Here is a 23,308-nt window from a genome sequence, read left to right on the forward strand (position 1 = left end):
CTGTCCCCACGGAGCCCATGTGCTCAGGTGCTCTGCCCCCATTGCCACAGCAGCTCCTGTGCCCTGGCTCTGGCTCCTGGGTGGTGTTTTTGGGATGACAGGGTTTGGGATGACAGGATTTGAGATGCTCCTCACTGCTCTGGTGTGGTGGTGTTCCCAGGGGTCCCAGGATGAGAATCTTGACTCCATGTTTCAGAAGGCTGGTTTATTATTTTATTATATATATTATATTAAAAGAAAATGATATATTAAAACTATACTAAAAGAATAGAAGAAAGGATTTCATCAGAAGGCTTGAAAGGAATAGAAAGGAATGATAATAAAATCTTGTGACTGACCAGAGAGTCCGAGCCAGCTGACTGTGATTGGCCATTAATTAGAAACAACCACATGAGACCAATCCCAGATGCACCTGTTGCATTCCACAGCAGCAGATAATCATTGTTTACATTTTGTTCCTGAGGCCTCTCAGCTTCTCAGGAGAAAAGATCCTAATGAAAGGATTTTTCATCAAATGCATCCGTGACACTCTGGAGATGGAATTGAGCTCCCAGGTGCTACGTTTTCCTGATTGGGTTTTTACCACACTTTGTAAATATCCTGATTTGCCTTTTAAAAACAATTTTTGGAGTGTTTTCCTTGTGGAAAGAGGGATGGCTGTGCAGGCATTGCCTCTGCAGCTCCTGCTCTGGAGCTGTTGGTGCCCAGAGCCAGCGGGTGGCTTTGTGCTGGAGGCTTTGGCACTCGCCTCCGGACTTGTGTCAGTGTTAAGGATGCAGCTCATTTCCAGGTGCTGGGAAATTCCAGCTTGGAATGTCAGTGCCTGATTTACCCAGGGATCTGAGCTGGGTTGATGTGTGCACTGCCTGCTTCCTGCAGGTTCTCAGGAGTGCACTTCCCTGGCAGCACCTCTCACTTAGCCCTGGGTGATGGGCAGTGGGAACAGCTCAGAGATCATTTAAAAGCTGATTTATGTCCTTGGTGGAACTGAAACGCAAGTGCAAAACTCCTCCTGCAGTGGCACAGCTCATGTCAGAGCTGGGCTGAGGATCAGCCCTGAATCCCAATCTTCCTCCTCCCCACCTCCAACCTGATTGAGGGGATTTTCTTTCCTTCTTGGCTGGTGTCTTGGTTTGAGCAGACAGGTGTCTGCTAAGGAAGGCAGGAGCCTCTCTTGAAGTGGAAAATGTAAACCCCCTCCCTCTGAATTATTATGATTTTGAAATTAAGAGGCTCTCAGGCAAAGATATGGGAGTAGGAATAACAGCTCTTTACTAGGAAAATTAAAACACAAATGCAATAGTGCAAAACAAAACAAACCCAAAACCCAAAAAATCTACTGCCAGAGTGAGAGCAGTCACTGCCCCCTGTGTGTCAGGGGGTGGCACAGCCCCATCCCATGGGGGCTCAGCCCTCCTGCAGTGCCAGCTGTGGCTCTGCTGGAGCAGGGATCCTGCACAAGGGGGGAGTTTTCCTCTGCAGCTCCAGGGCTGCTGGAGATGGGCCTGGGCTCCCTCTGGCCATGCAGGGCAGCAGAAGCTGCTCCTCTGGCAATGCACTGGGCAAAGGCTGCTGTGCTGTGCCAGGCTCACATTGGATCCAGGTAGGAATGCTTGGCTCCTGCCCTGGGCGCAGCATCTCCCCATGGGATGCTGGAATTGGATCAGCCCTGCAGGGACACTCAGTGGCCATGGACAGCAGAGATCTCCTGCAGGGAGGATTGGCTGGGGGAGAGATCAAGAAAAAACTGCCCATGGACAGCAGAGAACTGCCCCAGCTCTGACAGGTGGGGACAGAACACACAGCCCCTGCCACATCTTGCATTTCCAACACTGGGATGGGCTCAGCACAGGCAGCAGGCACAGGCTGTGTCCATGTCCATGGGAGCTGCCTGATGATTTTCTCCCTGTTTTTCTTTGGGAGTTACTGCAGGGACCCTGAGGCTTTGTGTCCCAGCCCTGCTGGTTCCTGTCCCATGGCAATGGAGCACGGGGTGGAGCAGGGGGTGCTTGTGCTCCTCCCTCTGCTCTTGGGTTTTAGGTAAACTGGAAGTTTCAGCACAAAGTCACTTTTCTAATGAATCATTAAGGCTGATTATCACCTGAGCGCTGCCCAAAGCACAGGACAGAGGCTGGTCCCCAGCCCAGGACTTTCACTGTGGAGTGAGGAATATTCCCTAAGAGCAGAGGTGTTTGTGGCAGCATTCAGGGAGCTCAGCCAGGCACAGAAAATCCCTGAGCTTTCCTGAGCCTGGCTTTGAAGAGATTTGTAGCCCAGTTGGGTTTAGCAGAGCTAAAACCCCGGGATGCCCATCCCAGGCAGCTCCATCTCTGAGAGCTCTGCAGGGCTTTTCTTGTGGCTTCCCATGGGAAATCCTTGGACAGGGCAGCAGGGCTGGGCAGTCAGAGGCTCTGCACATTCCTCATTCCTTCCCAAACCAAGGAAAGCTGCTGATGAGTGAGAATCTTTTAATTTTTCATAATTTTGAACTAAAGAAAGTTGTGAGTGTCCACTGGGGCTGTTCATCCTTGTGCCAGCTTGGAGAGGGCTCTGCCTCAGTAGGAGCCTGTCCCCCCCTGAGTGTGGGGTTTGGGGTGAGCAGGGCTCTAAGCCATGTCTCCAGGACCTTCTGGTATTATTTACATTTAGAACTGTGATTTTTATCACTCGTTTTCCTGCTGTGGTGCAAACTGGGGGACTCAGCTGCTGGAAAATGCATCCAGAACTTGGCAACAGGGTGTAGATATTTAATTTTGGTGATCAGCTCTGATTTTGGGACTAAATGAGGTTTTTCACATCTGCCTGGGCGCTCTCATGAGGGCTTTTAGTGATTTTTTTTCCTCTTTAGCAGCACCAGGCAGCAGCAACCTCAGTAAAGAAACGATTCCCCAGCAGAGCCCAGAGACACAAAACCCTTCTGACAGCTCCCACTGTGCCACATGAGCGTGGCTGGACGTCACCTCCCTGGGGTCTGTGCACGGTGACAGAGCCAGACAGTCCCAATCAGCACCAGAACACGCAAAAGCTGCTTTTTCCCACTACCAGGGGAGCCCAAAAATGCGTAAGGAAGTTGTGTTTGCCTCCCATGTGGGCTCTGCTCCCTCCAGCTGCACAGCTCAGCCTGAGGTATGGGAATGGAAGTGTCACAGCAGGCTGGGAGGAGGAAAATGCCTTTCCTGGTTTTGCTAGAAAAAGTTTCATTAAGGAAAAATATAGGTGCTGAGTCTCCATAAGGTTAAATCCAGAACTCACCTGGTAGCCAGTGGAAAGCAGAGTTTGGCTTAAGGTTTTTAGGAGGAAAAGAAAAAATTTGTCCCTTTGCAAAATTCAGACCCTGGTTGGGTTTGTGGTCACTTTGAGAAGTGGTGAGAACCCAAAAGCTGTGCTGAAAAATCAAAGCATTCAGGCCATGCCAGAGGAGTGTCCTGGTTACAAGAGGTGGCAGAGATGAGCAGGTGTCTCCAGGTGTTCCCTTCTCATCTTCATCTTGGGCTGCTAAGATGGTGAAGGGTTAGAAGGGCCACACAAGGAGGGACTGAGGGCTCTGGGGTTGTTCAGCTGGAGCAGAGTGAGGGCAGAGCTCCCCGGGGCTGCAGCTCCTCCCGAGGGGCAGCTCCCATCTCTGCTCTGGGCCAGGGACAGGAGCCAGGGCACGGCTGGGGCTGGGCCAGGGCAGCTCAGGCTGAGCTCAGGGCAAGGTTCTTCCCCCAGAGGGTGCTGGCACTGCCCAGGCTGCCCCAGGGAATGGGCACGGCCCCGAGGCTGCCAGAGCTCCAGGAGCCTTTGGGCAGCGCTGCCAGGGATGCCCAGGCTGGGGTTGCTGGGACAGGGGCTGGGCAGGGACAGGGGCTGGGCTGGGGGATCCTTGGGTCCCTCCCAGCTCAGGATCTTTGATGGATCTGTGTGTGACTCTCCCACTCTCTGGGCTCTTTTCCTGGTGCACAGGACAGTTTTCCTTTCCTACTTGTACTTTCCCATTCTCCAGTGATGTGTGGGCTGCCTGGTCCACGCTCACCTGGAAGGATGCTGTGGATTTAGAGCAGTTTTAAACCTGTTCCATGAGCCAGCAGGGCAGCACAGCTGTAAAACAAGCCCTGGGGCTGGCTGGAAGGGGAAGGGGCTGATGGATCCTCAGGGACAGGTTTGATTTTCCCTGCTCTTCCTGCTGATCTAACTTCTCTTGCTCACCACTAATTTCCTCATCCAGATATTTCCAGGTGGGGAGAAAAATGCTGCTAATTTTGGGAAGCTTTGCGGGCTGTTCCAAAGCTCTGGCTGGGGTGTGTGATTTTTGTGTGCTGACGTTTTAATCCTTCAGACTGTTCCCTCTGAGGCTTCCACATTTCCAAAATGCAGAATAACTCCTTTCCAGAGGGCTGATCTCATAGTGTGTGGGCAAACTAACACGGATGATCCTGCTGGCTTTCCCTGCTTATGTTCTCTCTCCATCCCTGTCACTCCTTTGCTTTGACCCTCTAATTCCCCACCTCAGCTGAAAATTCCCTCTTTTTTTAGGCAATTGGCGCGAAGTCGGGTGCTGACTTCTCACCTTTCTCCCGCCCTTAGCAAGCAGCAGAATTCCTCCAAATCCAAGTCGGTTTGGGAGCAGAGGACGAGCCAGATCCGGATGCACAACTTCCGAGCCAGCTGCGAGGCGCTGTACAACGAGCTGGACCCCGAGGAGCGGGTCCGCTACGCCACCACCCTGCACATCCGTCCCGACATGAAAACCCACCTGGACCGGCCGCTGGTCGTGGAGCCCCGCGGCGAAGGCAGGAACAACCTCACCAAGCTGAGCCCCGTGGATGTCCAGGAGGTGGTGGAGCACCCCAAACCCACCTCTGCTGATGGGGCAGAAGCGCCAAGGAAGCACCACCGGCATCGGGAGAAGGAGAAGCTGGGAGAGCAGGAGAAGGGAGATGTGACCAAGGAGGAGAGCGGCGAAGCCGGGGCTGGCACCAAGGAGGAGCGGCACCGGCAGCACCGGAGCCGCAGCAAGGAGGTGGAAGGGGGCAGCAAGGAAGGGAAAAGCGACCGTAGCAGGGGGCAGGAAGGGGGCAAGAGGCACCACCGGCGGGGCTCGGTGGAGGAAGGGGGTGAGAAGGAGCACCGCAGGCACCGCAGCCACCGGCACTCCTCCGACCGGCCGGGCAAGGAGGGCAACGGCACCGCCAACGGCGCCCGCGGCGAGCGGCGCTCCCGGCACCGCGGAGGGTCCCGCTCTGGGAACAGGGATGGAGAGCCCGGGGCCAAGGGGGACAGCGGAGAGGAGCCCCACCGGCGGCACCGGCTCAGGAACAGGGCCCTGTCCACCTACGAGTCCGTGGAGAAGGACAGCGGGGAGAAGGATGGGGAGGCTGGCGAGAAAGAGCACCGGAATCACCAGCCCAAGTGAGTGAGCGCTGCCAGACCTGCCTGGGTCAGTTCAGGGGTCACAAAACCCCAGATGTGTTCCAGAAAATCCCTTCTGGCCCTCCCCATGTCATTCCCTGCTGTCCCTGTGCCCGCACCAGCTCCCACCACAACCTGCAGTGTGGGAGCGTTGGGGGTAGGATGGTGGGGATGGATGGAGATGAGAGATCTCTGGAGCCAGGGCTGGAACTTGGGGTTTATTGCAAAGGGCCTGGGGGCAGGGCCCTGCTGGGAGCTGCCAGGCACAGCTCAGAGCAGGCCTGAGAGAAGAGAGGGGGCAGAGAGGATGAGAGGGTGAGAGAGTAAAAGGGTAAGAGAGCGAGGTTCCCATTACAATACAATAAATCTTCTTCTGTGTTGAATATTCTGATTCTCACTAACCAATCTAGTACAAGATACAAATCCTACAGCATTTCCATACAGCCTATAGAATCATTCCATTACCATCCTGTGCTACATTTTAAACCCTACAAACTCCTCTTTGGGCCCCTTCTGCCAAGCTGGCAGGGTCTGCTCTGAGCCTTGGGCCTGTCTGCAAGCAGAGGGTGTTGTTCCATCAAAAGGGGATCACCTTCAGCTGGCCACACCATTGTTTTCCAGTTGTTCAGTCACTGAGGGATCTCAAAGCTTGCTTTCATTTCCATCTCACTTATAGTTTCTATATTCTCAAAATCTTTTGCCAGGCAATCCTATTTATAAGGCTTTCCTGTTTCATCTTTCCCAACACTGCAGGTCTGTTTTGCCTCAGTCAGCAGTGACAGAGGCTCCCAAAGACAATTTTGGTTCATAAAACAGCTCAGGTTTAAGGCACAAAATATCCTTGCTGTAAACACCAACAGACCCTGTAGGACACCAAGTGGAGCAGAGAATTTCCCAGCTTCTGAAGGGAAATTTCCTTCCTTCTGAAGGAAGCTCCTGAGGGACATCTATTTAAATTTCAGCCAGCCTTGCTTACAGCCCTTTGATTTTCATTTTTAATGGGGAGCCTTCAGCTGCACCACCAGTTGTTCCAGCACATGGCCTCTTCCATTAAGAGCAACGATGGCCCCCATTTGCTTTAATTCTTATGTAAGTCAAGTGAGAAAAGCAGCCCTGGTGAAGCATTTGGAGTAGTTAATAAAGAAGGATAGATTGCCTTTTCAGCTTTATTAGTCTGATGGAAAAGAAATTGCACTGGGATTCTTTAGAATAGAGTTCATGTCACCGTGGAGAGCCGTGAGTGGCACTGAGATAATAATTTTCCTGTCTAAATTATCTTCCTTTCAGCTGAATTTCCAAACACTCTGCCTGCTGTTCAGCGTGCTCATGTGCACGGGCTCACTTTCCTCCTCACTGGAGCAGAGCTGCTGCTGCTGCTGCTGCTGCTGCAGAGGAGAGCAGGAGCCATTTAGCTGCTGATTGCCACGTTCCAGAAGGGTTCCAAAACCATTCTAAAAACTGGAAAAGAGAATCAGTACATTTAAATAAGGCCTGGGGAGATCATTAGGGAGCAGTGTGAGGATCAGCTGCTCTGGGGAGTGGCTCATGGTCCTGGCTTGGGAGCATCATTGAAGTGACCCCAGGGATGTCCAGTCCCCTCCTAATGTTGGGATTGGGTTTTGGCTCAGGAGGTCTCAGAGAAAAAGATCCCAAATTTTGCTGTCAGAGGTTGTCCTGTATTGATGCAGGGAGCCCCCAGCCAGGGAATAATGTGCTCTGGCTCCATCATTCAGAAGGCTGAATAATTGCTTTATTAAGCTATACTATATTGCATACTAAAGAGATACTTTACTGTACTAAAAGGATACTACAAAGATACTAAAAAAACCCATGACTGTCAGAGACAGCCAGGACACAGCTTTGACCCAATTGGCCAAGGAACCCAAACAGCCTTCACTGGTGTCCAATTAACAAATCACTTTGGGTAAACAATCTCCATAACACATTCCACATGTGCCAAACAACAGGAGCAGCAAGTAGAGATAAGAATTGTTTTCTCTTCTTCTCTGAGCTTCTCACTGCCTTCCCCAGGACAAATCCTGGGAGAGGGAATTATGTCTCTCTCTGTTCAGAGAAAGTGAACACCACAGCCCTGCAAAGGATTTCCATGGAGGAAACAAGCTTAGCACGAGGTGCAGCATCAGGGATATGTTCTTTGAACTTTTCCCAGGCCATATTGAACAAATCCTGCTTTTTCCTAGGGAGAACCAGTGTGAGCTGGAGGCCAGTGGCAGCGGCAGTGGCCCTGGCAGTGTCCCTGTGCACACCCTGCCCAGCACTTACCTGCAGAAGGTGCCTGAGCAGCCAGAGGATGCTGACAACCAGAAGAACGTGACCAGGATGATTCAGCCCCCCCTGGACAAAACCACCACTGTGAACATCCCTGTCACCATCACTGCCCCTCCAGGGGAAACCACTGTCATTCCAAGTGAGTGCCTTTGTCCCCTGCTTTTCCTGCTGTGGAAATGTCCAGAAATCCAAATCTCCAAGGAGGGAGGGGGGGCTCTCCTGGGTGCTGCCATCCTTGAGAGAGGCAGCCAGGGAACTTGGTGATAGAGGAGCTGTAATTGCCACACAGGGTGCAGGAACTCAGCAAGGGTTCCTGTGGCTCTGGAAAACACCTGAGATTCCCTGGAGATGGCTCACCCAGGCCACACCCTGTGTGTAAGGGACAGGTGAGGGAGCAGGGAGAGCCACCTCCATGTGTGACCCTGCTGCTGGGTCCTGTGACATTCCAGAGCTTTTTACAATGCTCTGCATCACACCTGGAGCAGATCCACCCTCCCTGTCCTTCTCCAGAGCTCTCTGCCTTGGGTCTGTCAGCACAGATTTACAGATGGTCCCAAGATCCTTGTGCCCAGCCACCACCAGGCTGTTCCCACCACCTTGGTGCTGATCCCTGGCAGGGTGGGAGCAGCCTGGAGAAGTCTGGAGAGCTCAGGAGAATCCCAGAGGGAAATCCAAGAGGTCCACATTAAACTTCAGGCTGTCAGGACTCTGCTTTCCAAGAGGCACAGCCAAGATCTGGCAGGGTCTCTGTGGTTTTTCACTCTGTTGTCAGCCACAATATTTATCTTTTATTTTTTTATTATTTTTCCTTCTTCTTTCTCCTTTTTTTCCCCCTCTTCAGTGGTAATTTTCCTATATTGCAATGCTGCATTCCTGTCAATCACAATTTATCAGCCTCTCCCTTTCTTGGCCATTTCCTCTGGATCTGACTGGAGATCCAATAAGCAGTTTATTGAACATGTCACTCAAACACAAAGAAATGTCATCTTCTTGCAAAATAAAATAAAAAGTAATAACAGCCCTGCACTGAATGCATTCCAAAGGGTGGGATTGTTGGACTTTAGGTCCTGGGAATTAATGGAAGAGCCTTTATACGTGTCTAAGAAGAGAATTTGCAGCATGAAATGTTACCCAGCTCAGAGATGGGAAATTATCTTCAGTAAACTATCCCATGAACCCCCTGCAAGTGAAGTCAGGGTGAGAACTGGAGAATTTCCAACCTTTGGGAGGGAGGTTGGGAACAATTTCAGAGAAGGAGATCCCAAAACCTGCTGCAGGATGGAGCTGCTCTCCTTTGCACGTGGGGAACTTTGACCAAACCAAGGTGCACGATGCAGGCACAGCTCTGGGGGCTCCAAGAAGTCCTTTCCACGTTTCTTTTCCTATTTCTGGGAAGTTCAGCAGTCTCAGCCTCCAGATTATTAAACCTCATCCATGAATCTGCTCTTTTATGTGTTCCAAAGCCACTTGTGCTCCTGCTCCATGGGAGAAAACACCGAATTATGAGGCTGGTCAGACTTCCTTTTGATTTTCATTCAAGGATCCCGAGCTGATCCCTCTCCCTGAGAATTTGTGCTCCTTGGGATGGGTTTTCCAGCCCCAGTTTGGCAGCTCTGGGATAAATCAGCTCATGGTTTCATTTCCTGGCTGTTCTGCTGGGTGGCTCAGCAGCAGTGGAGGGGCAGGGGGTGATAACGATCCGATGATTGTTCATCCCATTTAATCAGCACTTCCCAAGGCTGTTTGCTCTCCCAGCTGCTCTGCTGCCATTTCCAGCTGTTCCAGGCAGCAGGAAGGCTGCAGATCCATTTTTAACCCTCTCCTTTGTGTTCTCCCTGAATTCCCATTTCCAGTGAACAACGTGGAGTTTGAAAGCAAAACAGAGGAGAAGAAAGACGTCGATGACCTGACCAAAAATGGGCCTAAACCAATCCTGCCTTACAGCTCCATGTTCATCCTCAGCCCCACAAACCCGTAAGTTCCTTTAACACCAATCATGGGCTCCAGGTGCCTCAAAGCAATAACATGAGTGGGGTTTTCATATCTGAAAACACACTGGGACAAGAAATAAAAGCCCATTTCTGTGGGTCAGATGCTGTTGTTCTGTTCGTTTTCCTGGAAGGATAAATTATCAGGATAGGGAAAAGAAAATGCTTTGGGCAGACCCTGCTGATTTAGATCCCAAAAAGTGGGAGCACAGGTACTGTTGGGAAAAGATTTTATCAGGAACAACAGGTTGAGGGATATTCCCTCACTGTTGGGAAAAGAAATTATCAGGAATAACAGGTTGAGGGATATTCCCTCACTGTTGGGAAAAGAACTTATCAGGAATAACAGGTTGAGGACTATTTGGATACCAGCAAATTCCTGCAGGTTCCTCAGCTGGAATTCCTGTTCTTTCTATAAAGTGGCTTTGCATCACTGCAAACTTTGAACTTCTGGGAAAACCTGGATGTTTTTTATTTGTCAAGGCTGGGAATGGGATCTGCTGGGTTTGGGGAATTTCTTCTCCTTCAGGCAGTGCTGCCTCCTGGGGAGCTTTGGACTCCAAGCCTGGGAATTCTGAATCTGTTCCTCTGCAGGGCTGTGGGACAATGAGGAGAGGGTTTGGAATTATTGTGGCATGAAGGGCTGTGAGTCAGTTTGAGCATTTTAAGGGAGGGTGTTTGGGACTTCTGGAGATCCCCTCAGAGCAGAGGTTTCTCTCTGGCTCGGGTAAACTTGTACTTGGAATTTCTCTGTGCCCAGATGCCAAAGGGGAGCTCAGGCCCTTCTTTGGCAGCTGGATTTAAGAGGAGGATGAGTTCTCCTCCTGCTGCTGGGGGCTGTGACATCCTGTGCAGTCCTGGAACAAAACAGGCTCTGAGTTCTCAGACTGGACATCCAAAAAGCCCCTCTGGTACCCCTGGACCCTGGGCAGGCTGAACAGCATCCCAGAATCTCCTGACTGAGCTGGGAGAGGCCCACCAGGATCATTGATCCGGCTCCTGGCCCTGCACAGACACCCCAACAATCCCATCCTGGCCATCCTAGATTGTCCAAACGCTCCTGGAGCTCTGGCAGCCCTGGGACCATCACCTGGGGAGCCAAATTGGGATTATGGAGTTTGGCCTCTGTCTGGATGGATAAGGAAATGGTATTTCCCTAATATTTGGTCCTTTTGCTGTGAAGTGACCCCCAAAAATGAGCTGGGAAAGAGGTGCCAAGGCAGCAGGGCTGGCTGGGGAGTGAGAGGTGCTGGGCCCAGGGCTCTGAGCTGAGGGCTGGGCTGGGCAGGCAGAGAAGCAGCAAAATTTCCTTCTTTCCTATGGCTGCTTCTTTTCTCTCCCATCATCCCAGTTAGGACCTTCTGAGCCTCAGAGTCCAGGATCTGAAGGTTCTTTCAGTTGCTTTGTTGCTTCAGCTTCCTCCAGCTTTCACTTCCCCCCAGAAAACAAAAACAACCAAACAACTGTGCTGAAAGGCCATTGGAAAAATAAAGTTCATTGGCAGAAAAAATGTGTTACAAGCAAGCCAAGGGGGAATACCACGACAAAGCCCAAACTCCAGGAATGTCAGCAGCTTGTTTGTCCTCTGGGCAAGGTGCAGAGCCAGCTGCATCCCCCCAGGGCTTCTGGCTGCTGGGACCAGAGCTGAGAGCTCTTTCTGGGGTCAGAAGCTTTTCCCCACTCCAGTGCTGCCACCTCCCTTCCAAACCCTGCTGGGATCCATGACCCAGGTGCTGCCAGAGGGGAAAACAGCTCAGGGAAGCAGAAATAAATTCCTTTTCCCCAAGTGGCACCACCCTCTTAGAGCACACAGGGCTGTGAAGTGATTTCTCAAGCCCCGCTGGCAGTTCACAAATGCTCCCACATCTCACTGCTGGTTATGAACAGTGAGGGGCTAAAAATAGGGGCTTGTTATTGCTTTGATGAATTGAGTTTGATGCAGGAATTATGGCTACAAATGGTATTGGAAATGTTGCCTTTCACTTCTGTGGCTTCTTGGGGCATGGAGATGATCATCTTCCCCTGGCAGATTGAAAACTACAGTTAAAGGGTCCACAAAAGCACTTTTCTCCAGGTGTGATATTTTCTATCACATTTGCTTCCCTGGTATTTGGAACTCTTGTCCACTCGGAATCCATTAGCAAGCCAAAGAAAAGGAGTATGTAAGTAGATGTGAAAAATAGACTTTAATTCTCACTGCTCAGATATTTGCTTAGAGAAAATGGGATAGAGGGGCTGAAATACATTCTCAGATAACAAAGTTGTTGGCAAGTTAAATCTATAATTTGATTCTCGGGCTAAGTCCTTTATTCAGCTGACAAATATGGTGCAAATGCAGAGCTCTGTGTGCAATTAAGGATTTGGGAATTGTGGTCAGAAGGAATTATTAGCTGCAATTTGTGAAGACTTTTGGATTGCTTGCAAATAGGAGCATTTACCATTTTCCTCGGACACAATTTGTGAATAAAAAGATTAGGTGGAAGTAATCAAATCTATTCCTGTAAAGTATTTGTGCTGTAAAGTGAGAGTTGGAGTAAAGTGCAGGCAGAGAGAAATTGGTGGGAGGAACACTCAGAGCCACAAAGGCAGATTCAGCTGAGTGTCAACATTTTAAAGGGATTAGTTGACACTAAAAGGATTTCAAACCTTGTTTTGAGCTCACAGGGCGTTAACCTGGCAGTTCAGAGGGAGAAGGACGGGGGAGTGCCATAAACATAATTTGCAGAATTGAGTGTGGATGCTTGAAAGCTCTCAGTGCTCTTTTGACAGATGGGTAGAGAGATAAATAGATAGAGAAATAACTAGATAGGGAGATAAATAGATAAAGAGATAAGGAGATGAATGGATGTTGCTGCCTTGCAGAGGGAGCAGAGATCAGTGCAAAGACATTGAACTCCCTTGTTTATCTCTCACCACAGATCTGCTGCAAACTGGAATTTCAAGCCTGTTTTTTAATTTCCTTCCCATTGTTAGGAAAATTAATCCACAAACACCAGAGCTTTATGTCCGAAAAGGAGACAGAGGAGTCCTTTTACTTTATTCCAATAAAGGGAGAGGCCATGGGGCATTCCCCTGGGGTCTCTCCAGTTTTTGGAGGATGCCCCCTCCTTTTTATCCCAATTTCCCAGCCACATTTCCCTTCTCTCTTTCCCCACTGGCTCAGGTACTTGAGAGGTTCAGACTTCCCAATACACCTGATACCAAAGATTTCCCTCTAATGTACAACCCTCCCTTTGAATTTTTAATTCTTACGGAATTCAGGGGTTTTTCTTCCCCATTGTTTCTTTCATCTCTCAATGTCTAACTTCATTTATCAGCAAACCTAAAGTTTATTTGTAAAAGCAAATATCTTTTTCCATTCATCAATCAATGGAATCCTTCCCATTGTTTCTTTTATCTCCCAGTAGACCCACAGCTGGTTTGGAAAGACAAATCCACCATTCCTCTCCCCATTATCACAGCAGGAATCCCAGAGGTGCTGCCCCTGCTGGGTTTGTGCATTGTCCCCTCTCTGTGACCCCTGGTGTGCTCCTGTCCCTGCAGGATCCGCCGCCTGTTCCACTACATCGTCAACCTGCGCTACTTCGAGATGGTGATCCTGATCGTCATCGCCCTCAGCAGCATCGCCCTGGCTGCAGAGGACCCTGTGCAGGCCGAGTCTCCCAGGAATGATGTGAGTGCCCCCCAAAATTCACAGAATCCAGGTGCTTTTCTCCTCCCAAAATTCCCGGAATCCAGGTGCTTTTCTCCTCAAGGAATTCAGCTGCTTTTCTCCTCCCCAAATGCCCAGAGTTCAGGTGCTTTTCTCCTCCCAAAATGCCCAGAATCCAGGTGCTTTTCTCCTCTCAAGGTGCCCAGAATCCAGGTGCTGTTCTCCTCCCAAAATTCCCAGAAATCGGATACTGTTCTCCTCTCAGAATTCAGGTGCTTTCCTCCTCCCAAAATTGCCCAGAAATCCAGGTGCTTTTCTCCTCCCAAAATGCCCAGAATTCAGGTGTTTCTTCTCCTCCCAAAATTGCCCAGAAATCTAGGTGCTTTCCTCCTCCCAAAATGCCCAGAATCCAGGTGCTTCTCTCCTCCAAAATTCCCAGCATTCAGGTACTTTTTCTCCTCCCAAAATGCCCGGAATCCAAGTGCTTTCCTCCTCCCAAAATTGCCAGAATCCAGGTGCTTTCCTCCTCCCAAAATGCCCAGAATCCAGGTGCTTTCTCCTCCAAAATTCCCAGAATTCAGGTACTTCTCTCCTTCCAAAATTCCCAGCATTCAGGTACTTTTTCTCCTCCCAAAATGCCCGGAATCCAGGTGCTTTTCTCCTCCCAAAATTGCCAGAATCCAGGTGCTTTCCTCCTCCCAAAATGCCCAGAATCCAGGTGTTTCTCTCCTCCAAAATTCCCAGAATTCAGGTACTTCTCTCCTCCCAAAATTCCCAGCATTCAGGTACTTTTTCTCCTCCCAAAATGCCCAGAATCCAGGTGCTTTCCTCCTCCCAAAATTCCCAGAATTCAGGTGCTTTTCTCCTCCCAGCTCACAGCTTTTCCCATCTCTGCAGGTGCTAGCCATGCAGAATTAGAGCTGCCTTTGGGGACACACTCCAGTTATCTTTGTTTCACTGTCAAAATTCTCAAATTCCTGTCCCTTTCTGCTGCTTCAGCCACATCTGAGCATGAGAACTTGGAAATCAGGGCTTGTGTGGCTGATGTGTGGCTGGCACCCCATTCCACACTGGGAAAGGCTGAATCCTGAGGACCTTGAACATCCTTAGGAAAGGATCTTAAGGACCTTGAACATCCTTAGGAAAAGATGTTCAAACATTTCACTTGGAAATACCCCTTTTGCCTTGGTAAACCTGCCAGAAATGCAGGTGCACTGTAGCCAGCCTTGGGTGCAGTATGGCAAGGTCTGGGAAAATGCTGCTTTAAATCAGATTATTCAGGTTTTGTGCCTAAATTATCTGCAACCCTCCCACCTGATGATTTTTGTCTATCAGACAGACCATTGTTGGATTAGATATTTTACTCCTTGCTCATGTGCAGGTTATTTCAGTTGTGGCCTTCCCTAACACACATTTTCCCTTCCCACTTAGGCTCTGAAATACCTGGATTATATATTTACAGGAGTCTTCACCTTTGAGATGGTGATCAAGGTAAGAACTTCTCCAAGCAGGAAGATTCACCTCCTCTTTCAGATTTATTTGTGAGAAGCTGGAGCAGGACAGAAGTGGGGAGGATGGAGAGCTTGAAGTTGGGAACAGCTCTCACAGTCAGATGCAGCAGCTCTCCTGGCTGCAATCTCACATTTTATGGAGGAAAATCAAGATATCTTGAGGATAAGAACTGGGAAGAACCAGGAGCTGACAGACCTTGATGAGACACTCGTGATTCTTCCCTTTGGAAGGAATATTAATAACAACTGATTCTTGGTTTGTCATGTTTCAAAAAGCTGAGAATTTATCTTTTTGCTCAGTAGGGTGACAGGTTTTGCCAGGACTGTGGGCAGTAACTTCCCAGAGAGCACAATTCCATAAAACCAGGGTTCAGTGCTGGGGTAAGGCAAGAGTTGGGTTTTCCTGTCAGAGCAAGATGCAAAAGAGATGCAGAATAAAACCAGGATTAATGCATGTGTGTGGAAAAAAATCCTGGGGAGCAGTGAGAGCTCTCATTTCTACAGCTTTTGGTTGTGGTTTGTTAATTTGAGCTTCATTTTTGGGAGAGTTCTCCTGCCTGTTACAGAGGAGCAGCTTGGCTGAGTATCTCAGCAATTTGTGAAGGGTGCTTTGATCCAGAACCTTCTGCTGCCCCTTGGCAGGGTGGATTTGGGCCATGTTTTATTAAAGCTCTTCCTTTGCTGGGTTTTCTCTGCAGATGATTGACTTGGGGCTGCTGCTCCACCCTGGCTCCTACTTCCGTGACCTGTGGAACATCCTGGACTTCATTGTGGTCAGTGGGGCCCTGGTGGCTTTTGCCTTCTCGTAAGTTCATTTTCCTCCAAATTCCCAAGTTCCAGGGATAAGTGACAGAGGGGGCAGGAGCTGGCACAGGGACAGTGGCTGTGTGATGTTTGTGGCTCCATTTCTCAGTGAAATGTTCAGTTCCTGCTCTTTTTGGGTGGGAAGAAAAGAATAAACCCAGCTAAATTTGTGTTGTGGAATCTGGAGAAAATCCTCCCAGCTTCAGCCTGAGTCCATTCACTGCTCATTCAAACACCAAGCCAAGATTTTTGTGACTCTTTGGCCAGTTCTTTTCAGGAACTCACTGTAACACTTTGTGGCAGTCCAGTGTCTCCAGTCAGTGATTGTGAGAATCTTGAAGTGTTTTGAGAAAACAGTTTAAGAAATCAGCTGATAACTCTGGGAACTCTTGGCAAACCCTTTTTTCCAGAGTTGTGGATATTTATTCTGGCTCACAAACCTTTGCTATTTCTCTCCTTTTCTCTCTCCTCTCTCTGTACTTCCACTGAGTTTCACTCCCTCCCTCAAACCCAGCTCTGTATTTTTGCCTTTAAATAACACCCCACGTTCTTCTTTCATATCATGGAGGATTTTGAGCAACAAACAGAGAGAAATAACTCCTTAAAAATTAAGATTAACTTCTCATCCAAGCCTTTTTCCTTGGAAACAACCAGAGGAAGAGCAATGCAGCTCCTTCCATCCTTCAGGAGCCGAGCTGGAGAATGGGAGGAAATTTTCCACTCGGATTGTTGTTTGCAAATCCTTTGCTGAGAAACAATGGGAGAGACCTGGAAGCAGGCAGCGGGACTTGACCAGTTTAATCTTCTGCTAAATTAGCCCCGAGCAATTAGGGGAACGTTCAGCAGCCCCGCACTGCCCGGTTTGTGACACGATGATTAGAGGAGAGGAAATTGTTTCACTTGCTAAAGAGAATTAGCAGCTAATGAGAAAAGCATCCACCTTTGTCAGGGAGCCACGGAGCGTGCCTGGGCTGCTTTAGACTGGCAGAAATTTTTAAAGCAGAGCCAAATCCCTGCTCCTCTCTCAGCTCTGCACAAAATAATGCACAAAACCTCAGCAAGTTTTTGTTTTCTGAGCTGTCACAATTGCTGTCGCATCCAGGCTGTGAGATTTGTGGTTTAGATCTGCTTTTCTTCAGTGCAAATACAAATAAACACAAATACAAATAAACCCTCTAAGTTAAATTGACCAAAAAATGGATGCACAGGATTGATATTTTAGGTGTGATTTTTGGGGATATTGAAAGCTGGGCTGTGCCTGATCCTTCACCAAATTAGTCAGGTCTTAGAGAAAATCATATCCAACATAATGTTTTCAAAGGGGTGCTGCCCTCCTCTCTTTAAACATTTTGTCCCTCATTAAAATCTGATTTTTGGAGGAGCTGACTGCTCTGTCCTAAGCAAAATTATCTTGGTGAATGTCCTGCTCACCTAAAATTTAATATCCAAAACCAAGCTGCTTTTTAAGCTTGACTGGACATGTGTGGGGTTTTATTTCCCTGCACATGAAATATATCTGTGGAACATCTTTCAGAACTAGACTGACTTAAGCCAGACCGAGTTAATAAAAAATTTAACTTTAAAAAGCCATGTAGCAACATTAGAATTTAACAAAGCTCCTCTGAGTTGAAGAGAGGTAGAGAAGTAAAATAATCACATAAAACAGCACAACCCAGAGTCTGGGGTTCCATGAGAATTTCCCTTTTCCATCAGGAATTCCAGCTTCAAGGCTGATGGGAGAAGGGGCATTTTGGGAGCAGCTCCCTGTGCTGTGAGAGCAAACCTCAGGCTCTGCCTTTAAAACACCTTCTCTTTGAACACCATCTTTTGAGGGAGATTTTCCTTGCTTGAGTTATGGATTAAAATGAATAATTTTTAATCTTTCCGAGGCTTTTCATGCTCAGGTTTTCTTCTGTTGCTGATGTTGGGCCATGAATATCTAACAGCACCTCAGCAGCCTCCAAATAAATTACTTCTACATCCCCTGCCTGTGCTTTATAATAGGTGCCCCAAGCTGCTTTTATTTTCCACTGTGAGTGAGTCTTGAGCAGGGTTTTACAGCCAGGGACTGCATAAACCCTGCCTAGTTACTGTCTCCCAGATTAAAGTCAGACAAGCTTATTTGTGAGACTCGGGAAAATTTGAATTTCTTCTGTGATTTTTCCGCTTTCTGTAAGCCCTGCTCCTCATCCCTTTTCCAGTAGGCAACATCCAATCCAGGGAATGCCTGCAGCCTCCCTGCTGCAGCCAAAAGCTGGAAAATCAGTCATTCCTAGGAAATGACTTTTGCCTGTTCCAGTTCTGAGTCCTGACAGGGTAGAGGGCCAGGGTTTAGGCCCAGCTCCTGGTTTGGTTAAACCAGATGGACACACAGAGCCAGCTGAATGTTGATAATCCCAAAAAGGAGCTCCTGGAGTCTCTTTGTTGTTCAATCAGTTGGGTTTTTCCAGCAAATCCTGTCACCCTCCTCAGTGTCACTAAAAAGGGGATTTAATGTGGCTGTCACCACTTTGTTTGCAAAACCCACAACTGTCATGTGCAGGGTGGGATTTAATTCATGTTTTTGGCCTCTTGCTGTCCACTGAATGTGATGTGAACTAACTTCTCACTGAATTAACCCATCCCTAAAAACCTGGGAATAACAGAGCTCCCTGGAACTCTCCCATCTGCAATATTGCAGCAGCCTGTGTTAATTTAAGCATTTGAGATGGTATCAGTCACTGGTACAAGACTGATAAAATCCAGCTCTCAAAGCAGCTGTGGGTTTTCTTTCTGCCTGCAGCTCTTTAGAAGCAGCTCTGTGGTTAGAAAAATAAAAAATCAATTTCAAACAACACCCCCAGAGTGATGCTGGAAACAACAATATGATGCTGATAATAATAAACTAATGTTTTCCATTCAGCAAAGCATTTCAAAGAGAAATCCCTTTCTTTTTCTGGAGATAAACATGCCACAAACACCCAGACACATTTGAGTCCTTAGGGAAATGGAAGCAAACAAAAACTCTCTCAGCCCCAGGTGCAGAATGTACTTGGGAGGAACAGCTGAGGGAGAGAAGGAAAGATTTGGCCTGGAAAAAATTGGAACAGAAATGCCCAGAATTTTGGGATGCTCTTGGAAAAAAAACCAAATAATTGAGGTTTTCACTCCCAAAGTGGGAGACAAGAGATGTGGAGGTGTTTTTCCCAGTGGAAGGGCTGATCCAGCAGGGAATGTTGAATTTGACTCCATGTTCTCACAAGGCTAATTGATTATTTTATTATACTATATTATATTAAAGAATACTAAACTATACTAAAGAATACAGAAAGGATACAGACAGAATGCTAAAAAGATAACAATGAAAACTCCTGACTCTCTCCAGAGCCCTGACACAGCTTGGCCCTGACTGGCCAAAGAGTGAAAACAACTCCCAGCAGAATGCAATGGAACAATCACCTGTGGGTGAACAATCTCCAAACACATTCCACATGAGCACAGCACAGGAGAAGCAAATGAGATGAGAATTGTTTTCCTTTTCTCTGAGGCTTCTCAGCTTCCCAGGAGAAGAATCCTGGGAGAAGGGATTTTTCCAGAGAATGTGAATGTGACAAATGTGGGGTTTCTGTGCAGAGCCCTCCCTTCCCACTGGTTTATCCTGTGGGCTTGGTGGGAGTGGGCCAGGGGCTGGGGGATCTCTCTGATGTTTCTGTTTGTCATTGACTCTGCTCTTTCTTTGTCTTCTCCTCGCTGGAATCTCTCTCTAGGAGTTTCATGGGGTAATATGTTCTTCCTGTCTCTTGCTGCTCTGTTTTGCCTGTCCAACCTGTGTCCACACACTTTGCCACTGTGGAGACAACCCAGCCATGTTCCACCCATCCCATCGACTCCTCTGTCCCTTTACTGCTCATTATCCAGTGAAATGTATTATTTTAACTCATCCATCCTGATTTTCCTTCAGCAGAGATAGGAACAGATTAGAAATCCAAGACAGAGAGTCAAAACAAAACCCACATGGAGATATCTCTGTACCAAAAAGATTTGATGGGCTGACTCAGTGGGCACTGAGGGGTGAGGTACAATTAATGAAAATCTTAATAACCAGGTTTAAAGAAGAATTTTGAGTCTCTTTGAGGGGATTTCACCTCCAAACAGCCAAGCTGGAAGCTCCAGGGCCGATTTAGTGCAGTGTGGGTGCTGTGACCCAGCTGGGATCCAGGCTCTGATATTAGGGAAAGTCTCTGCCATGAAAACAGAGCTCAGGGAGTTTTTTGCAGGGCTGATTTGTGAAGAAGGAGGTTCCAAAAATTGTATTTAACCCAGTGCAAGTGGCAGTTTTGCTGTCAGTGCAGAGCTGTGTCCTCTGTCCGCACATTCCAGAAGCCCCAGGGGATCCTCCACAGTGAGGAGAAGGATGCCAAGAAAAGCCTTTGATGGGGTCCAGGAAATTTGGCACTTGGTTCTTTCTTCTCTCGAGGAAAGCAGAGGATTTAGGGCAGAAAGAGGGTGGCTTTGTGCTTGGGTAGGGTGGGGTGACCTCATTTACTCTTCCAGGGAAGAATTTACTCTGCCAGGAGGATTCCAGGCAATCACAGAAGGCAGAGGCTCCACCTCACCCTGAATTTTTGATGCCCTGACTCTGAGGGGTCCATGTCATCTGAAATCAGAGATGCTGGCAGCAGCAACAGGAACAAGCAGCTTCCATTTGAAAGAGCCACTGAATTTTTAAAGGCTCTTTTATTTATTAAAGGGAGAAAAGGTGCTGCAAAGCTCTTTTAAAAAAATCTTAACTTTTTAAATAAACATGCAGCAAACTGACACAGAAAACAACAACAAAACATCACTGGCCTAATGCACCCAAAAATGATCTAATGCATTTTTTTTTGGTATTCTCTTTTTTTTTTTCTTTTTTTGCTGTCTGCCTTTATCCTATGCTCCTCTTTAGCTCTTATTCAAGATTCAGCTGTCCTGAATGTTGCAGTTGTTATTCTGCAGTCAATTAAAACCTCGTCCTTCCATGGCAATTTATTTTTGTTGTGAGGAATATTCAGGTCAGATGTGTGCTTGGATACACCTTTTGACTGAGTCCCAGCTCCATCTGGACCTTTTATTTTCTGGGACATCTGGCTTTGTATGAAAGCAGGGAAAAAAACCCCAATATTGGCAGAGAGGGTTTTAAAAACACCCAAACCCAACCCTGAGGGTTTTATTTGACAGAAGAGTTGCAGAGGATCCTTTTAATTAAAATGCAATTTGCATCACTCTGGGTCAGAGCACCAGGAAAAGCTTTTCCTATAGCAGGGACCTTACTGTGACAAGAAATGGGATTTTTTTTTTTCCTCAGGATTCTCTATATGGCTCAGAGCATAAATCCCATTAAGATTTAATTGGCTCACGCTCTTTATTTGCTTAAGTGCCTGAATGGAAAAAAATCAGTCAGCCCTTCTTAGTGTCCTCTGCTGAGGCAGAAGGAATTCTGTGTGACTGGAGCTGTCTGCCCTCCACCTCTGAGCTCACTCATCCGTGCCTCTCCCATTCCAGGGAAAAGCAGGAGCCAGGGTTTGCTCTGCCCCATGTCTCTTTAACCTTCCTGGAAATATTAAACCCACAGAAATTCTTGCTTCAGGTGTAGAGCCTGCCCTGGGAGAGCAGAGCAGGGAAATGTCTCTGTTCAGGTTTGCACGAGGCCTCATTAGTGCAGTTGTTAATTGGCACAATAGCAGCGTGGTAATTGGGGTCTCCTGGGGTCAGGAAAAAGCAACACCTGGGAATGTTCTGGGGTTCTGAGTGAGCCCAGGAGAGCAGAGCTGAGCTTTGCAGTGTGGGCGCTGTGACCCAGCTGGGATCCAAGCTATGATATTGGGGAAAGTCTCTGCCATGAAAACAGAGCTCAGGGAGCTTTTTGCAAGAGTGATTTGTGGAGAAGGAAGTTCCAAACATTGCATTTAACCCTGTGCAAGTGGCAGCTTTGCTGTTAGGGCAGGGGCAGGGTGAGAGGCAGAGCTGTGTCCTCTGTCCCCACATTCCAGAAGCTCCAGGGGGATTCTCCACAGCGAGGAGAAGGATGCCAAGAAAAGCCTTTGATTGGGTCCAGGACATTTGGCACTTGGTTCTTTCTTCTCTCGAGGAAAGCAGAGGTTTCTCTTCTCTCTAGGAAAGCTGGAGGTGCTGATGGGCCCAGCAGAAGTGTGGCTGTGCCTGGTGGGGATGGAGCAGAGCTCTGGGTCGCTGTCCCCATGTCCCACCCCTTCCCTTCCTGCTGCCCCAAGATGCCACCTGGCCCTAAAGGGTCTCCCCTTCACTCCTCCCTCAGCCCTGCCCTCCTCAGCTCCCACCTCCCCTGGCTGTCCCCAGGAGCAGGGCAGGATTGGCCTGGCCTGGCAGAGGGGACAGCCCAGGGCATGGGGTGGGATCTGGGGACAGGTGGGATCTGCTGGGGCATCTCCTTGGCCATGAGCCCTTTCCCCTTTTGCTTCCCTGCTGCCATTCCCATCCTCCTGGAGAGGCTGAACAAACTGTTCTGCAGCCAGGGCACTGCTGGGAGTCACACCAGGGAGCTGCAGGTCAGCTGGTGGCTCTGGTGACACCAAGGTGACCATGGCAGGGACACTGAGCTGAAAGCAAATCTGCAAAGCCAAGCCTAGGCCAGACCTTCAGCTCTGCTAAAACCTGACAAGAAAGGCAGAAAAAACTCTGCTGGCAGTGCCTGTTTCATCTAGGGCAAATAAAAGATGTCTAATGAGAATCAAAAAAAATTTTTAAAAATATTTAATAGTTATTTTGTGGCTTTGAATCAGTCCTGTAGCTCTAGGAGTAAATCAAATATCTGGGTTTAGAGCCATGTCAATGCTCAGGGTCCAGCTGGGATGGATTAAAATGGCCCTAAAAGAGCCCTGAAGGGTGAGAGAGGGAGAAGATAGGGATCTGTCCATGCCATTCCCCCTCTCCTCCACTTCTACTAAACCTTGTGGACAGGAAATTTCTCCTCAAGTTATACATGCTGGGATACAGCCCACAGCCCCCCAAAAATTCCTGTGTGTCCCTCTTACTGCATTTCCAGACACCTGCAATGCCTGGGAATGGGACAAAGGGACTGGAGCTGAGGCAGGGCTGTGGGGTTGGGCTGGAGGTTCTGGTCCAGCCTTACTATTGAGTAGTATGAGGTTAGCAGGGAGTTCTTCATCCTTTGGAAATGGATGGATTTCCAAAAATTCCCTTTCCAGGGCTGAGCAGGCTCAGCCAGCCACAAAACTGGGTGGTTTCCTCCACTCTTGGTGCTCCTCCCTCAGCACAGGATGTGGGGCAGGCTGGGGGAAGCTTTGCAGTCCTCCCCAAACCTTCGTGGGTCTCTCGTGCCTCTCGTACTTCCTTTATTTCCCTCTTGGAGAAGAGGAATGTCCAGAATAGGTGTGTCAGCATCTGTCCCACACGTTCTTCATTCCCACCTGTGTTCCCCCAGCTCAGTCCCAGACCCAAATCTCCAGCCATGAATAAAACTCTGTTCCAGATTTCCATCCCATTTTCCACTCCATATGAAGCAAAGGGAATGTCGTTGTTTTGCCATGGGGTTGGAAGAAGATGTTCCTGTTGTCTTCTTGTGTTTCTCTATTTTGGAAGTGCACGAGGAAAGGAGCTCTGTCCTTGCCTTAAAACCCCTCTTGAGGAGGGACAAGAGGAACGTTCTTGACCTTGCA

At 48.5% G+C, this 23,308-nt stretch overlaps 1 protein-coding gene across 8 annotated transcripts in view; it reads left to right on the forward strand.

Annotated features, from left to right (window-relative positions):
- The window catches only part of CACNA1B (calcium voltage-gated channel subunit alpha1 B), a 330,224-nt gene that overhangs the window by 240,878 nt on the left and 66,038 nt on the right, over positions 1 to 23,308 (forward strand). For all 8 annotated transcript variants that reach the window (XM_054516966.1, XM_054516959.1, XM_054516961.1 and 5 more), the window contains 6 exons: positions 4,567 to 5,391; positions 7,593 to 7,819; positions 9,534 to 9,654; positions 13,212 to 13,341; positions 14,752 to 14,811; positions 15,530 to 15,636. In XM_054516966.1, coding sequence (XP_054372941.1) covers positions 4,567 to 5,391; positions 7,593 to 7,819; positions 9,534 to 9,654; positions 13,212 to 13,341; positions 14,752 to 14,811; positions 15,530 to 15,636 — 1,470 coding nt within the window. The remainder of the gene's footprint in view (positions 1 to 4,566; positions 5,392 to 7,592; positions 7,820 to 9,533; positions 9,655 to 13,211; positions 13,342 to 14,751; positions 14,812 to 15,529; positions 15,637 to 23,308) is intronic.

This window comes from Molothrus ater, chromosome 20 (assembly GCF_012460135.2).
Source record: "Molothrus ater isolate BHLD 08-10-18 breed brown headed cowbird chromosome 20, BPBGC_Mater_1.1, whole genome shotgun sequence".
In the NCBI taxonomy this organism is placed as follows: Eukaryota; Metazoa; Chordata; class Aves; order Passeriformes; family Icteridae; genus Molothrus; species Molothrus ater.